The sequence below is a fragment of the Crinia signifera genome, chromosome 5 (assembly GCF_055691185.1).
Source record: "Crinia signifera chromosome 5, ASM5569118v1, whole genome shotgun sequence".
NCBI lineage: Eukaryota > Metazoa > Chordata > Amphibia > Anura > Myobatrachidae > Crinia > Crinia signifera.
In genome coordinates this window covers 264,425,061-264,444,270 of record NC_139221.1, presented here as the reverse complement: position 1 = coordinate 264,444,270, position 19,210 = coordinate 264,425,061, and the positions used below count along the sequence as shown (strand labels likewise).

General features: G+C 41.0%; 1 protein-coding gene across 1 annotated transcript in view; it reads right to left on the bottom strand.

The window, feature by feature from the left end:
- Positions 1 to 901: 901 nt before the first annotated feature.
- The window catches only part of CHN2 (chimerin 2), a 302,557-nt gene continuing 284,248 nt past the window's right edge, over positions 902 to 19,210 (bottom strand). The window contains exons 11-13 of the mRNA XM_083188957.1: positions 13,144 to 13,281; positions 6,488 to 6,593; positions 902 to 5,527 (exon numbers count right to left, since the gene is read on the bottom strand). Coding sequence (XP_083045083.1) covers positions 5,356 to 5,527; positions 6,488 to 6,593; positions 13,144 to 13,281 — 416 coding nt within the window. The 3' untranslated portion in view covers positions 902 to 5,355. The remainder of the gene's footprint in view (positions 5,528 to 6,487; positions 6,594 to 13,143; positions 13,282 to 19,210) is intronic.

Sequence of the window (19,210 nt, the reverse complement as noted above, 5' to 3'; positions counted from 1 at the left end):
ATCATTGTGAATGTACAATTGTATCTTTCTGTTCTGATGAACCCAACCCATGTGCATTACTAAGCACTGTATATTATTCATACCATACATCACACTAATAACAAACAGAGACTTTAAATATCTGCACATTTAATAAATCATTCATGGCTTTACCCATCATAAATTACAAGTATTTCAAATCATTTCACATAACAAACCATCTTCAAAAGCACATTCATACAAATGATTTAAAACAAAAAATATAATATAAAAGAAAACATAAAACTGCACATTTAGCAGTAAAATAGGTTACAATAAAAGCAATTTCAAACTGTCAATATCTGCTATTCAAACCAGAGTATGTAGAGAACTACTTGCCATGTTTTAAAGTATTACTTTGGTTGAATTCCTCATTAGAAGTTTAAAATATATCTATACGGTTGGGTTGGCTTGTTTAATAAAAAAAAAAATATGGGTTAGGAAAACAAAACAAAAACAAAGCAGAAAAAAATTCTGATCCCCCTTTACCCCATTACTACTCATCTCCCTCCAATTGTACAACTACGAGGGTTCCATGCCCAGGACATTCAAGGTTCAGAAGTTACATGCTTGGATGCCTGCGAGAGGGACTTCTTCCAGGCTAACATTCTGGAGAAGCCTGGAAGTAAATGTATATTGTATTAGTTATATGGAGTGGACAGCTGCACTTCTATTAATGCATGGTTATATTATTTGAAAAATTTAAGATATACTAAAATATAATTTGGATTGGTTCAACATCATGAACTAAGAAAATGGCAGATGCTATTTTTGCTTCTTTTAAAAAAATTTGGAAGACAGGCTCACTTATGAAAACCTTGTACCTTTGAGCAACATTATTTTTACATTACAAATAAACTACGACTGTTTTGTTTTATTTCTAATTCAACATTAAAGTAATTTCCTCTAAAGTAAAATTATGAGTGTATGTCCATTTTTTCTTTAGTTGTGCTCCAAAGAGTATGCACGTTTTAAAATAAAATCTGTTGAAATAATGCAGAATAGTGATCCTTTGACCTCCATGATGTGTCACCAATGTTGACAACATGGATGCCACTAAAGAATGAGGTTGACTTTATAAATGTGTTGCATTCATTTTATTTGGACCCATACATCTAGGGGCCGATTCACTGTTCTGTCAATCATTATTGTATTTCTTCGAGGGATTGGCAAAATCCTAAACATTAAAAATCCGATTCACGAATTGCGATCATTTTGGCCAAAAATCTTCAAATCGAGGATTTTAAGCATGCCAAGCATTGCCCTGGTTTATGCCTGATATATGGGCCCCATTAGTCACATGCAGTAAGTAGATGACACCTTAGAGTTTCCTGTTCAAGCATGCTGACCACAAGTTAAAGATACTTTTTAGGCCGCCTTTCTGTATTTTTGTATTATTGATGAGCCCTATAGTTGTAAAAACACAAATTTTTAAATATTGCTTCAAGATCACTATAAAGACTGAAAGATTTCTGTATAACATCAAAATTCTGCATCGCTTTAATATAAGAGATATCACACATGTAAGGACATATCTTTACCCACATTTAACAAAGATACATATAGTGCAATATCCATTTAGTTGTCGGTAGTAAAAGGAGATCATTTGAAGTTCTCCACGTTTGTTAGAAATATAATGTTGTATTGTATTCTTGTGATAGATGGATGTCAGATAATGAACTAAAAATAATTTTAAAGAGCCTACACCCATTGGAATTGCACGTTTAGAGGCAAAAATCCCAGTTTATTGGTGCAATTTGGTAAAAACAAACAAAAAACACATTTAAAAGAAAAAAAAGAAGCAACAATGTAATATAAGAGACGATATCTGATTCTCAAATTAAATCCTAATATAACTTTTTTTGAACGCACACACACCCTGCTTACATGGACAATAAAAATGAATAAAAATACTCAGTCATATAATCCTGTCAATCATTTTAAATAAGAAAGGTATTTCAACCCACATGTAAAAACCTAATTGCGCACAGCACAATAGAAAATGTCATCTTTTTTTATCACATGCATTAAAACAGTATTTCAACTGGTACTCAGAATATGTGCTTTCTGTAATCAATTGAGGTGGAATTACTAGTGACATATGTAACTTAAATGGGACCTGCATTTACATGTTATATATACAAAATAATCCCAATATATAAATAAACGATTATAATAGTCCTTCTAGTCTGTAGAACCATGGAGGTCGTATTGCAGCCAGCTCCCGTGGTTCAACATATTCAGACTACAACGGTGCTATAGTCTGTTTTCCCAGACTAAGGGGGGTATTCAATTCCGAGCACTATTTCCAACAGGGGAAATAGCGCCATACGCCTATTCAAACCAGTCGGATCTGTTTTGTCAGAAGTGTCCATGGATTGGTGAATTTGCGTCCGTTTCTCGGCAATCCACAGCTGTTTTCGCCTTTTGACAGGTGGAACATTGAATTCCACCTGTCGAGATACTGTCGAGATACTGTCGAGCCGGGCAAAATAGGGCCAGAATGCTATTGGTGGAAAGAATCAGCCACAGCTACATTACAAGAATCACCGTTAACAAGGAATCCTTTCTTTTCTTTCACATTTCTTCTGGATTTAAGTCTTGAAGTACTTTTTGGGGGAGGGGCTCTAAAAGGAAGCTGGTTTATTGTGCAAATATTAAGTTAATTTTGGTTTCCCCTTTACTAGTCAATATACACAAGTTATTATTACAAAGCAGTGTCAGATATTCCATAACGGTCAGGGAAATCACAAATTACTCTACAAATTCTAATTATTCCCTCAAAGAAAATGGGTAACTGCAACAAGAAACACGTACTTATAAATGTATATATAAACAAATAATTGCACACATCAACAAAAACAATATCAAATGCAATTTTTTTTTAAACGGTAAGAAAAAGTGCTAATGTTTCATTATTTGTATAGCATGGAAGATATATCCAGCAACACGGGCCTCCTTACATTGTACTCAGCAAACTTACATTGATTAAACTCATCAATCTTTGAAAGAAAAAAAAAAAAAAACATGTAAAAATGTCAATTAAAAAAATTCCTATATCTAGTTGAAAGCCAGTTCTGTTTATAAGCAAGGAATCGTTTGAACAATTACAAATTCCAGGTGTAACTTTGGTCAATTACTGCACCAGGTATTTGGCAAACATGGCTGAAAGGTTATTGGTATAGGCCGCTTATGTATGAGATGTCATCTTCAAACCACAATTACTGGCTTCAGTGATCTACAGTAGCCACTTGGCCTGAGATCCAAACAGCCACTTGCTTGGCTCTTAGTTAAGCTTTAAGACTTTTTATAAAACAACAGACGTCCAGAAGACTGTCTTTTGCAGCATTTTAGGGTTCTCCTGTCATAATAGTAAGATAATGTGGTTACTATGGAATAGTGCCTCCATATTTATCAAGCAAAAGCTGGAATTTGCCGGCAGGATGATGCAGGGCACTATGTGGAGTTATGGGGTATCGAATGTGATTTCTAATGCTTTTTTTGCTAAACGTCATACAATCCATGACAAAAATCATATGAAAAGCTGGTCTAGACAAACACCTAGACGCCTACCTACTGCTTTGCAATCCCAGTGGCTGCAAACAAAGATGCAGCATCCATCACAGATCAGGTGATTATCCAAGTTCTCAGTAGCTTAACGGCCATTCAGCATTGGTGCAGGAAGCAAGACGCCTGCAGAGGCATGTCCTGCAAATTGTCACGGCACACCTGCATTGTGCCATTACTACTGTAACCATCCCCAAACAGTCCCTGGCTGTAAATAACTTTGGGAATAAATCTTCTCTGTGATGCCGTCACAGAACCATCGTGGCAAATGCACAGTGTAAAAGATGCCTTGGCCGATAATCGCTCAACTGCATACTTCTCCGAATCAGGCCCTTATTCATACACACATACATAACAGAAATATGGTGAAATCACCATAAATATGAGGTCAACATAGTCACATTCTATGCTGTTTTACAACTATAGAACAGGAGTACTTTATAAGGTATAATTCTGCTTAGTTGCTTTAACTTAAATATTTATATGAAGAGAAAAAAAATAACAATGAAGGCGGCCTAGTTTTAGAAAGACAAATAATAATTCCAGACATCCGGAAGGATCTACAACTTAAGTGTCAGATGTCGGAACTTCACGTCTCTGTTTATTTGACAAACAGGGATGGACGCAGACCCTGGAATGAATAATTCACAGTGTATTTCAAATGCTACTGTAAATGGTAACAGACTCAAGTTAGAATGAAAAAAGTACATAACTGTCCATATCCTTTAGGGCTAGATGCTTGGGCCATAATTGCTATTAACAGCCACATTTTCTAAGGTACTAGGTGTGTTTCGCTGCAGGCAAGCGTCCCAAATGAATCTGACTGATCAATTTGTTTGCCTGTATCTGGTAAGCAGGCTGATCAGTCTCGCATTGTGCTGACACAATTCCACGGCAGAAAGCATAAGGCAAAACACAAACACTGATTTACTAAAGCACATAGCGCTCACTATGCATGTCCCCTAAAAAGCAGTAAATTAGGCTACAATAACTGGGACAAATACATAGAATCACCAGTTTTATTGTATCATTTCTTTTAAGCCAATGGGGTAGACATTATTACAGCAAGCAGTCAGAAAGATACATGCGTTAGTAAATCAATCACTAAGTAATGCATTATGCCCATAAGAATACTGTATCTACCTCATATTTATGGTAAATGTTATTTTAAGGCTTTTTCATCATTATATCTTTCTGGAGTTTCCATGTATTTATTTGATGGAAATCCAGTGATGATGTTGTAATCTGACGGACAATTATTTTTATATTTTTAAGAAAATAAGGAGAAATCTGTTCTTCGATTGAGGTTTCCATGCGTTTCTACATTGATGTTACTCGATGACCACAATTAGTAAATAAACACCCTATTTTATATCCACTAATATACACAAGAACATTGTATACAGTCTGCAGTGCACAAAATACTTTCAAAATAGAGACGTGTAACACTATTGTATTTAGCCTTAGTTTGAGTACAAAATATGTTTTCTCTTTTTTACAGGATATGAATTTTTGTTTTTGTTTTTAATATATTTTTAAAGACAAAACAAGGCAGATAAACAACTTGGCTGGATTATCTTTCTGAATCTCTCTTCAATTCTAGGGCAGATCCTATCATATATGTCTATGAGACATATGCTGGAGTAAACAATTTGGCATGTATGGTATCTGCAACACAACAGATACTAAAGTCCGCTTGTGACCTTAATGTACTGTTGCTTTTAACTGGCTGTCTACAGCGTTGGATGCAAACCATAACACTTTGTTTGATCAGAATAAGACATCTTCATTTTGTATTAAAATTTGCACAATTTGTTTCTGGTGGCGCATGTCATTTAGAGACTTCATGGCGTTCTCCTCCGGAGGGCGCATCAGTGTTGGTCCAAAGACAATACCAAGATTTTCTGCGCTCATCAGATTCTCCTTCTCGTTTTCTGTAACTCTGGAATTAAGCACAAAATTAACTTGAAGGGGGGTATTAGTATACAATTGTTTATGCATAATGATAATAAAAATGTTATGTTTGAAATGTAGTATGAAACTTTGTCAACATGCAGTAGGCCAACATGGTCAAAAGTTCGACATGGTCAATAGTTTGACATGTAAAATGGTCAATATGAGTTGTTTTTCAAAAAAGAGACATGTTCAACTTCATACTTAACCATCCCAGTGGACGTGGAGGGGGAATATAAAAGTGCCGTGCGGTGTCCATGTGATGCCGACATAGACACCAAAAAAAAAATGAAATAACTCATGTCAACCTTTTTCTTGATGAACATTTGCTTGTGTCAACCTTTTGACCCTGTTGACCTACTGCATGTTGACTTTTTTCATGTGTCGAACTATAGTCTATCCTCCAATAGTGGTCAACCTAAGGACTGTTGACTTAAAACTTATCAACCTAATGATCCCCACACGTCCAGGTTGTGCCTCTTACACAGCATTAACATGAATATGGCACTGTTATTATTGCGATGGAGACTAATACAGAAAACACTACGGTCATTAATCACAAGGCTATATCACAGCAATTAACAGTGCTCCAGAACCCAACATCATAAACATAATGAACTTATCTCAGACCTGCATTTTCATTTAGCAGGTGAATGGAGTGCTCGAAGTGTGCCGTTATACAACGGCATGGCATACCGGCACTGCAAGCACTGGCTCTACTCATTGCTCAGTTTATACTGAAGCTTCTTCCATAGGTGCCGATTCTGTGGGTGCTCAAGGGCCTGAGCACCCACAGGAATTAATGAGCACCCACGTGCCCGTAACTCCAGAGTCCCAATGCCGGGCCACTGTATTTGCTTGTTGAGCCTTTCAACAGGCTTGAGCACCCACCAGCAAAAACATAAATCGGCACCTCTGGCTTCTTCTCTAATTGGTGAAACAGACTTACTTTTTAAGGTGGATCATCAGGAATCTAAGGGTCTCATAATGCGCGGGTGGCAGGAGCATAAGTGCTTCATGTACAGCTTCTAATCTCTCATCTGGATTGGATATTTCTAAAATATAGGATTTATATTTGATTAGTATAGCAGTCATAAATTAGGAGATCTCTTTTATCCTACTTAAGCAACTAAAGAAGTTTAGTAGACTAAAAAAAATAAAAAATAAAATAAAAAAGGAGCTTCCAAGCCACTGCACAATGTCCGACGCTAATGTACAATACTGCATCCTCCAATGAAAAGAATGAATTATTTAGCTGAATGCAAGAGATACCTTTGATATCTCTTATTTTTAGCCTTTGGTAAATTAAAGAGATACATAAATCATGCTTGAAATGGTTTTTCCACATGATTTAAAGGTCCATGCAGCTCGATAAATAGACCCACTGACATAGTTGTCATTTAGTATTTAAATGCAATCATTTTAACAAAATAACCAAGTCTACTGCCAAATATAGCTCGAACAATGAAACACTACTACTTATTTACAGTCAGACTTGGTGAAAGGAGCTTGATAAACTAAGGATGCTCATTGAAAGGATTCGCCATTCATGGTCTCCATCGATTGTTGGATCAGTGATTTATGGTGACGCCATAAATACAATGGCATAAAACCATCAGATGCTCAGAACCTCTAGTAGGACACACTGGGTGACTCAGGGAAGCGGGCGGGGATAAGCAGTGCAATGGGAAGTGGAGCTAAGAAACAGGTTAATCATGGAAGAAATGGGGCTAAATGATACAAATGAGGCGGAGCTCAACACTGTGCCCCATCTCCAGCAAATAAAACCCACTGGCGCTCTGTCCGATCATGCAAGTTTTCTATTAAGTATGTGCATTGTTGCAGTTCTCAGCAAAACTGCTGACTTAGGGCCTGATCAAGAGTTGATCGCAAAAGCAAAATATTTTTAATACCCCTTTCACACAGCAAATGTAATTCCCGGGTGACGCAGTTCCACCCAGGTATCTCACGAAATACATGGGTAATTTTTCTGTATGATATTGTTAATCCGGATCTTTTCTTCAGTGTTCTCCGTCCTGCAAATGAACAGGGCCGGAGACCTGGAGTTTAAGATAGATTTTAAGCTTGCGAGCAGGGCCCTCCTACCTCTACGTGCAGTATTCAATGCTGGTTTTCGAATCCTGTTAAGGATTTTCTGCACATTCGCAGGGTTCCGGAGGACTGGAGCATTCGCTGCCAGCCCTCTGTGTCACCCTATTCAACGTGCCAGGGGAAGCATGCCCCTGGCAGCGAATTTTAACCCCTGCAGCGAATGCCGCAGGGAGCTGGGGGACAGCGGCAGGCAGCCTCCCTGCCTGCACCGGACACTGAGGGGGTTAAGGAGGGCTTGCAGGGACACAGGGAGAGCCCCCCAAGAGCTGGCAGGGGGCTGAGATAAGGAGCCGCTGCACTCACTGGTCCCGATCCTGCATATGCAATGATCGGGACCAGAGTGCAGTGAATATATGAATATTAATGAGCGGCTCCCGGCCCCCTGCTGGCGAAAATGTAAAAATTTTTTTTTAAAAATGTAATCAAAATTTAATATATATGAATGTGCTTCAAGCACATGAATAAAAATAGCATGCCCCTTCACAGAAAAAAAATAAAAAACAGATTTTTTTACATCAAAGGAAAAAAAAAAAAATTTTAAAAGATCACTTTCCAGTTCACCTTAAAAAGATGTCGAATGCAAAATGGTGAATCATGGCAAAAATTCGGGAAAAAGCAATTCACCATCCTAGCATTGAATAAACTCTCGGCGAATCCCAGTGAAAACCCCATTGAAATACACCAGCGAATTGCAGCGAGCATGAAATGGAGAACTGGCCGGCATTCACTGTTCGCTTTCGGCGAACAGTGAACATTGAATAGGGTGAATCATATTTTCAGTGAAAAAAATTTACTGCAAGGAGTGAAAACAGCCCGATTCGCCGAAAAAACGGTGAATCGGGAGCATTGAATACTGGCCTATGTCTGTTTGTTTCTACCCAATTTGTTTAATCACTGTTGTTTTTAATTGTAAAGTGCAATGGAATATGCTGCGCTATATAAGAAACTGTAAATAATAATAATAATAAGATCCGGGTTGACCCTTTCACACAGGCGAAAAACCCGTTTAATAGAGCAAATCTAAATTTTAGTCCCAGAGATTTGCTGTCCTGTGTGAAGGGGATCTGACAGTGAACAGCCGAATAACCCAGCACTTAAAAAGCTGGGTAATTGCAGGGTTATTCGGCCGCCGCTGTGAAAACCATGTTCACTGCAGGTGGGGCTGATTTAACATGTCCAGAGAGAGTTAGATTTGGGTGGAGTATGTTTCAAACTGAAATCTAAATTGCAGTGCACAAAGCAGCCAGTAGTTAACCTGCACAGAACCAAAATAACTCAGCCAAATCTAACTTTCTCTGCACGTGTTACATCGGCCTCATCTGCAGTGCACATGGTTTTGCCCATTTGAGAAATATTTGCAACTCCCCATATTCAGTCTGTCTCAAAATCATGTTACATGCATCTATACGACCCTATTTTATACATGACACTGCTAAAACGCGAATCCTTACGCTCATTATCTCTCGCATTGATTACTGCAATAATCTCCTCTTGGTCTTCCCAAGAACAGACTCTCGCCACTGCAATCTATTTTGAAGGCTGCAGCGAGGCTGATCTTCCTAGCATGAAGCTCATCGTCTGCTGATCCGCTCTGCCAGTCCCTCCATTGGTTGCACATATTCTACCGTATTCAATACAAAATACTTCTACTCACATATAAAGCTACCACACAAACACACATATAAAGCTACCATACAAACCACACCAACCTACAGTATATCTCTTCACTTAAATCAAAATATCTCCCAACTCGCTCTCTCTGCTCTGCACAAGACCTGAGTCTCTCTTCTGCACGCACTACTAGCTCCCATTCAGTTACAGGACTTTCATAGTGCTGCACCCACCCTATGGAATGCCCCCCAGCGCACAAATAGACTCTCATTAAGCCTCCAAACTTTCAAACATTCCCTGAAAACTCACCTCTTCAGACAAGCCTATCAAATGTAGGTACCACCCACATAACCCTCTGAGGCACTTATGTATTACATAGCTTCCCTTCTGGACTTGTAACTTGGTGGGACTGCTATGCTATTACTGGTGCCTGTCCTTGTGTTTCCCTCCTATGTCCCTATAGATTGTAAGCTTGCAGCAGGGCCCTCCAACCTCTATGTCTGTCTGTTTTACCCAGTTTGTTCTTTCAGTGTTGTCATCAGTTGTAAAGTGCAATGGAATCTGCTGCGCTATATAAGTAACTGTAAATAAATAATAATAAACTCTGAATCAGGCCCCTAATTCATTTCTTAGAAGCCATTTGCTTACATACAAAGTAAAATATTTACTGCACATGTAAAATGTCTTACAAGAAACAAACAGTTTCGATGTGTCTGAGATGTAACATGGAAGGTGTCCTATGCTTGTATGTATACAAACAACCAAACCACAGGATCTTCATTTAGTTAAGAAAGTGTCTGGTGACAATAATTATATAAAATATCAACATCAGAGAAATCAAAAGACCTATGAGGTAGAAATAGAAATTCGGACACAAAAAGAAGAGACAAGAATGAAGGCTCTTTTCTGGAGCACTTCTTATAAAAATGTTTTTTTTTTTTAAATAATAAAATGTAACTTTTATTAATGTATATTAAAATCTTTCTAAGGGCATGATTTTATAGCTAACTGTAAATATCAAAAGATGTTTGGAAGGTTCAAGATTTTAATAGCTATTTCTAAAAGTTACATTGTATTCATTCTTTTGTGTTTTTGACAAGAAGTGCCTCCAGAAAGAGTCTTCTTTCTTCTCTCCTTTTGTGTATGAAGGTACCATTGCTAGGCAGAGCCCTGCAGATGATTAGATAGCAACCATGGAAGCACTTATCCTTGAATGACATAAGGCATATGAAATGCTGAAATGAAGTCTGTAACCAATGCAGCAGCAAAGCTCAGATAAAACACAATTTACAGAGGGGGTAAATGGGAAATAACAGATATGAACTTTGAATATCATTAATATAACTGACTCCTATCTGTGCAGAACTTTAATAGGATAATTACTAGACAAGGTCACACAGAGCATGGAGGATCATAATGAAACTATGATAATGAACTTAACCTGCTTTTACACTCAGAAGGCGTACACCAGTATGGTCAATTTGAACATGGGTGGCCAGTTAGTAATGACTACAGCTGTGCACCGGCTAGGTGATTTGGAAAACGTGGCCCATTGGTAGATCTTGGGGACCGGTTTGGCAAACCCTGATTTAATACAGAAAGAAAGTGGTTTGTTCACCAGACAGCGCTACCTTGAGACATTCCCATAAATTGCACCAATAAGTGATAAATCTTAATACATAACTTATTGTAGGCAGATAGTGTATCCAATTTGTCAGCCAGAGATTCGTTCTGAAATGAAAAAAGTACCCTTTTGTCCCCCAATAATTGGGACTCACATTGAGGGCACACAAAAACACCAAGCACTTTTTTTTGTGGATCCCTGTGTAAGCTGACTGGCACCCTCTACTCCCAGGACCCTGTGGGACCCGATTTCCGGAGTTGGACCCTGCATCTCTTGGGACAAAGAAATTTGAGGACTATGTTAGCAGCACTTGCCTGGGATTCCATTTACCTATGCTTTTAATATCGTCAACCTTTGTGAGTTTATCTACACATTAAAAATTCAATTGTTTGTACCATATTACACTATGATGTGTTTTTGTGTGCCCTCAATGTGAGTCCCAATTATTGGGGGACAAAAGGGTACTTTTTTCATTTCAGAGCGAATCTCTGGCTGACAAATTGGATACACTATCTGCCTACAATAAGTTATGTATTAAGATTTATCACTTATTGGTGCAATTTATGGGAATGTCTCAAGGTAGCGCTGTCTGGTGAACAAACCACTTTCTTTCTGTATTACTCTTGGTGTTACGACAAAAACACAGTTCACCAACTGCTGCATGCCTTGTGAGTGCGCTATATTTTAAACTATTCACCTTCCAAACCCTGATTTAAACCATTTTGGTCCCAAAGATGACAATAGCCATTACAGTATATAGCAATACTGACTAACACATTAATGGGAATCAGCCTGAATGGGACTGCACGGTAATTACACTAACATTGGTACAGTATACACATGTCACAGGCGCATGTTTAGAAAACAAAGAATGACCACTTTTGTAAATTCATCTAAACGCATAATTGCTTCAAAAATATAATGTAGTTTATATGAGATGAGAGGAATTTGGAGACAGAGTCCTCAAACCATTTCTGAACAATGTTTGCAGTGTGTCATGGCTCATCAACCTGCCGACGGATGTCATTGCCATCAGGGAATGTTGTTGTCCTAAAGAGGTGTAGCCATACTTGCCTACCTGACCCTCTCCATGAGGGAGATAATGCTCTGTTCCTGGACGTCCCTGGTAATGTATGATTGCCATCACCTGTGGGGAGCTAGGTAATTGATAAGAAAGGTGTTTCACCACAGGTGATGGCAATCCTACATTACCAGGAAAGTCCAGGAACAGAGCATTTTCTCCCTCATGGAGAGGGTCGGGTAGGCAAGTATGGGTGTAGCTAGTCTGCAACAATCTCTAAGTGAATGTCCCAGCAGAACATAGCCCAGGGCACCACACTGTCTCTGCCCACTTGCCTTCTTCCAAAGTGCATCCTGGCACTCTTGGTTCCCCAGGCAGACAACGCAAACACACCCGGCTGTCCACATAGGCCATTATTCAGATCTGATCGCAGCACAAATTTGTTCTCAAAATGGGCAAAACCATGTGCACTGCAGGTGGGGCAGATGTAACATGTGCAGAGAGAGTTACATTTGGGTGGGGTGTGTTGAAACTGAAATCTAAATTGCAGTGTAAAAATAATGCAGCCAGTATTTACCTTGCACAGAAACAAAATAACTCACACAAATCTAACTCTCTCTGCACAGGTAACATCTGCCCCACCTGCAGTGCACATGGTTTTGCCCATTTTGAGAACAAATTTGTACTGCGATCAGATCTGAATAAGGTCCATAATATAAAAGAAAATCTTATTCATCAGACCGGCCCGACCTCTTCCATTGCTCCATATTCCAGTTCTGCTGCTCACGTGCACATTGTAGGCACTTTCAGTGGTGGGCAGAGATCAGCATGGGAACACTGAAGGTATGCAACAAATAAGACCATCTGACACCTTCCCACAACAGTCAGAATTAACTTATACTCCAATATGTGCTACCATGGCTGTTCTGTGGGATCAGTCCAGACTGGCTAGCCTACACTACCTACACATCTCCACAAGCCAAATATGCCCACAACCCTGTTGCAAATTCACTGGTTATTCTTCCTTGCGCCACTTTAAATCAAAATTATCCAATGCCTACTGGGAGATCACACTAGACCTGGCATTGGTCTTGCCATCATAAACTGGCCCTGGTCAAAGCTTTTGTTTGCCCATGGTTCCTGCCTCACTTCACCTGTCAGTGGTTTTACAACGGATGTCTGTAAATGTGTTACATTATTTACCAGTGAAATTACGCTTCAATACAAATATACTTACTTGCTGCTTCGATAAATTTGGAATATGAATCGTAAGTGATGACTGGAATTGGTAAGTCCCTGAAATACAGCTTCAGTGCCCCAGCAATGATATTTATATCTTGGTAGGTTGTACATGAGATGTCAGCCTTGTCACCATCTGCAAAGCCAAAAGTTATGTCACAATCAGAAATGCTGTGCACCAAAGGATAGTCACCACTCAGTGATAATGATAAACATGTCATTTATAGAAAAAAAAAATCAGATATGGCCAAACAACATCAGAAATTGCAGATAAAATAACGTTTGCAATAATTAATTCGGTACTTGTTTCCTAGCACGGCCACACCGATTTACATCGGGGTGGTCGTGTCGGAAAAATCGGGTCGATCGCATCGCATGCGATTTGGTCGCATGCGATGCGATCGACGCGACCGACCGATTTTCGACCCGTTTTTTTATTGAATGAAATGTAAATTGGGTCCCTGGGACCCGATTTTACATTGGATTCAATGTAAAATATTCCCAACCCCCCCAAATTTAACGGCGTACACCCCACCCCACGATAGACGCCAACCCGAAGCGTGGCGAGCGCAGCGAGCCCGCGAGGGGCGGCGGTGCGCGTCCTCCGACCTTTTCATTCCTCTACTATCCACGTCGGCGTGGAGTTGAGAATAGAATAGTGTGGCGAGCGCAGCGAGCCACCGAGCCCGAAGCGTGGCGAGCGCACGCGTATACCTGTGAAGTTATACGCGTCCGCTCGCCACGCTTCGGGCTCGGTGGCTCGCTGCGCTCGCCACACTATTCTATTCTCAACTCCACGCCGACGTGGATAGTAGGGGAATGAAAAGGTCGGAGGACGCGCACCGCCGCCCCTCGCGGGCTCCCTGCGCTCGCCACGCTTCGGGTTGGCGTCTATCGTGGGGTGACGACGGGGACATCTATAATGTGAAATGGGTCATATTGGCCCATTTCACATTTTTCACATTTTTTCACGATTTCAATGTTAAAAAATATTTTAACATTGAAGCCTATGGAAAAATCGGGGGCATCGCGTCGGGACCAATGTTAATGGTCCCGACCGACACGATGCCCCCGATATTTTACCTTTCCCGACACGATTTCAATGTTAAAATATTTTTTAACATTGAAGCCTATGGAAATATCGGGGGCATCGCGTCGGTCGCGTCGGGACCAATGTTAATGGTCCCGACCGACGCGATGCCCCCGATATTGTTTCCTAGCCGGCAAAATGGACCTGATTTCAAAGGAAATCGGGTCCATCGTATGGATCGTGTACCTTAACTTAAAGGTACACGATCCATAAGATTGTGGCCGTGCTAGGAAACAAGTACCATTAATTCAATTTTATTAGTGCTATAATAATTTTGTCAACACCTGTATGCCAAGGAATAAATCCCAATATGATATGATACATATTTTTTTGTTCGACCACAATAACCCTCCTGTGCTCCTGTCCACACAACCCATGCTATAGCCAATGCACAATGCGCTGGTAGCCAGAATATACCAGGGTTGCCTACTTTTGAACGCTCCTCTCTGGGAGAAGCCCGGAGAGGAGACTTTCAGCAGGAGTTTGGGGCGGGGCTTAAGCGTGACATCATTAAGCCCCGCCCCATGAAGGCAAATTACCTGATATGCCGATCTCCGCTGAGGAGCAGGGCTAAACGACAGCGATTATGACACTTTAGCCCCGAACCCCCCTGGCACGGTCAGGGGGGAGGAAGTTGCAATCAGGGGGGGGGGAGTGGGGGGTCCCCAGAAACTGGGAGGGCTGCCCACCTTTTCATATTTAGCAGTAAATTATCTCTACTGCTTAATTATCCAAGCGTAGAACCTATAGGAAAACAGACAAAACCGCTCTCGTGGCTTCCTGCTGATAATGAAATACACATAGTACATTTTAGTATCCTTTTGCTTTATTATGCATTATTACATATGAATTGGAAACTGTAATCACTAGAAAACCTACTGTCAGGACCATTGCTCCTAGGAGTCTGATCTCTAGCTCTATGCTATAGTGTTGATGCCCTTGTGCTACAAACCTGGTGGCTTTGAATGGGTGTTAGAACTGCAATGTTACTGCTGCATTGTTTCCCAGGAGGAGCCTCAATAATCATGTGTCAGACTATTTGCATTGCTTTCATCAACACTACCAATGAACAATTCTAATCGTTTTATGAACAAAAGACAGCAGCTGCGCCCCATCAGGACATTAAACTGCCCTTTTGTTCTGTGAATGCCATTTCTCAATGAATTGGTTCTGTCAACAGGGGATCAGGGAAAACCATTCACACAAGTAGGGTCTGATCCAAAACACTCTGCACCTGTTTCCCCTGTGCTGAACAAGTGACAACCTACTTTAGCTCCTGGTTCACTGTATAACCCAGTCCCTGCCACAGGTAACAGCAAAATCCAATCAACATGCAACAAGGCAATACGCCTAGGGAACAGTAGTACAGTAGAACAGCAGTCATACACTGAACTACAGCATACTTGCCTACTTTTGAAAACTAGTTTCAGGGAGATTATAGTTGGTAGTAGAATTTTGCACAGCGCCCCAATGAGGGGGTGTGTCATGCTCCACCCAAAGGGCATGTCTAGTTCCATATATGGAGAGATTGTGACAAGAGATTGTGAACGTGGCACCTAGAAGCGTGGGTGTGTACTGCTACATCTGAGAGGAATATTTTAAAATGACTTATATGCAAATGTAGATGAGCCCCAAAGCAGTTAGTAAGAGCTTCTATACTTGGTAAAGTACATACAAAAAACAAAAAGGAAGTAGCGCTTGTAACACCAATGAACATTAATAATGGTAATGTTTAATGACATAAATTAAAAACAAATAGATAGTATAAAACCACAGGATCCGTTCCTATAAATGCCACCGCTGGAACGGATCCTGTGGTTTTATACTATCTATTTGTTTTTAATTTATGTCATTAAACATTACCATTATTAATGTTTATTGGTGTTACTAGCGCTACTTCCTTTTTGTTTTTTGTATGTAATTTGTAAGGGATTGCTCACCCCTATAAGTAGCTGCTTCGCACACGCACCCCATACCAGCGCCCATTACTGTTGCTTGGCAACATCTGTTTTTCTTATACTTGGTAAAGTGCTGGGAAATGGTGCTGATGATTCAATGTAAATGAATCTATCTCTCATTCCTTTTATCCCAAAAATGTAACAGTGTAATGTGGGCGAGGTGAAATGAGGGAGATTGCTAGACTAATGCGGGGGAGAGGAAGATTGCTGCTATTTCAGGAAGTCTCCTGCAGTAACTATGAACTACAGTGGTATCACATACTGTACGTGCAACTTACATGCATGATTTTTAAACAATGCATTTTATGTGTATATTTTTATACACAAATGTATACAACTATTAATGAATTCTACCTTCAGTAGGCTGGGCTATCACTGTCATCCACATCCCCAGTAGGTGGGGCTATCACTGTTATTCACATCCCTAGTACATAGGGTTATCATTGTACTTAACTCAGGGCTGGTGGGGACGCCCTGCTGCTCACCTGCTCACAGGAGGGGGGGGGGAGGGAGCTAATGCGGTGTCCCCCGCTGAGTCCAGGGGGGGATCACGGCCATTGCCAAGTGGTGGGGGGAACTTGAGTCCGGAGGAGGGAGGGGGGGGAGAGGGATGCGGCCACTGCTGCAGAGTCAGGGGGGGGGGGGGTTTTGACGCAGCCGCGGGCATTGCCGAGTGGTGGGGGGAGCTTGAAGCGGCCGCTATCGCTGCTGAGTCCAGGAGGGGGGGGGGGGGGGGGAAGGGGCTATGCCACTAAGTGGGGGAATGTGGCCACTGCTGATTGTCCCGGGTGGAGGGGGGATGCAGCGGCTGCCGAGTCCGGAGGTGGGGTGGGAGGGGGCGTATTGTGTGGGGCACCGCTCACCAGTCTCCAAGTGGGGGGGGGGGGGGGGGGGGGCGGCTGCTCTCATACCCCTGACTTAACCATAATACAGTTCAGGACAGAAGCAAACACAGGTTTTACAGGGGAGGGGGGAAGGTTTCAACTGATGAAGTTTCATATAATGAAACATGTTTGTAGCTTGGCTTGATGATGCTGCAACACCCAGAGGTGTAAGTTCATCTCAGCCACCCAGGAGGCAAGTTGGGAGTTTGGTGCCCCCTACCCAAATATGGTTTGTGTCAACATTCATCTGTGTGTATTATCTCAGAGTCCAGCATCATCAGTTGCTGCAGCACAGTCTGAGCGGTACCAGGCAGAAGCCATTCTGACCCCTATTGCAGATGTTGGTATAGTGCCAATTAACTACAGGTGCGCTGCAGAGCTCCGTTGCAAGAGCAATGGTCACACTTGAATCCTGCTGTGAATCACATAGATGCTGCTGTACATGCAGGTGCCCCCTGCAGGGCTTGGAACCGCAATTGCCTCTGGAAGTTACGCCCCTGGCAACACCATGACATCACTGCATTCCCTATAGGCAACCAAAGTTGATACAGCTATTTTTAAACTTTGATGTAAGTTTTTATGTGTGCTGCTATTCAGTGTTATTACTTTTTAATCACTATGGTGCACACATTGTTAATTTTTGTGTATGTATATATATATATATATATATATATATATATATATACACACACACACACAGTATTCATACAGTATATATGTATAAAAGTCTGGTACTCTTTACAAAAAGAAAAATACTTCATGGGATGTTCTTTAGGTATCCTGAACGATATTGGGACAATTATGTGATGGGAGGAATTTGTGTTAGAGCACCTGTTGGGATACTTTATACATAAACAAGGGAAGAATCTTCACAAATTAAATGCTCGGCTCTTGATTGCTCCCAAACTGTATGTTTGAGTGAGGAAATAGTCAAAAATAGATTGCAGAACCTCAATAGTAACAAATATCCTGGACGAAATATACCCTAGGATACTAAAATAATTTAGTTCTGTCATAGCACTACCATTAAATCTGATATTCGATAAATCAATAAACTCGGTGACGGTACCAAGGGACTGACGCATAGCTAATGTAGTACCAATATGGAAGAAAGGTAGCAAAAGTAACCTTGAGAATTATAGACCGGTCATAAGTAAGGCTCAGCATGAGTTTGTCAAAAATAGATCTTGTCAGACGAATTTAAATACTTCTAGGAGGAAGACAGTAGGGAGGTGGACGTAGGGAAATCTGTTGATGTAACACTTCTTGATTTCGCAAAAGCTGTTCACACTTTGCCTCATAAAAGGTTACTAATAACACTAGGTAACTTAGGGTTAGGAGATAAAATATGTAATTGGATTATAAACTGGTTGCACAATCGAGGACAGAGAGTGGTGACAGAGATATTCGATTAGGTTGAGGTCTGGAGACTGGCTAGGCCACTCCAGGACCTTGAAATGCTTCTTACAGAGCCACTTTTTAGTTGCCAAGGTGGTGTGTTTGGGTCATTGTCATGTTGGAAGACCCAGCCATGTTCTATCTTCAATGCTCTTACTTAGGGAAGGAGGTTTTTGGCCAAAATCTCACGATACATGGTTCCATTCATCCTCTCCTTAATATAGATCAATTATCCTTTCCCCTTTGCAGAAAAGCAGCCCTAAATCATGATGTTTCCACCCCCATGCTTCACAGTGGGTATGGTGCTTTTGGGATGTCACTCATCATTCTTCTGCCTCCAAATACGGCAAGTGGAGTTTATACCAAAAAGTTCTATTTTACTCTCATCTGACCACATGACATTCTCCCAATCCTCCTCTGGATCATCCAGGTGGTCACTGGCAAACTTTAGAAGGACTTTTCAGATGCTGCAGGATTTCAATCCATGACGATGTAGTGTGTTACTAATGGTAATCTTTTTGACTATGTGTGTATGTGTCTCAATGGGCCTTATTCTGATCGGTGCGGCCCGATCAGAATATGCGGCCGCGACCGTGCAGGCGAATCCCCGCCTTCCATACGGATCGCCACCTGCCGTCCGTACGCGGATATGTGGCGATCCGCATGAAATTGGACGGGGATACGCCTCCTCCGTCTTGGGAGCAGCCCCTGCATTCGATGGTCGCCGAACATCGA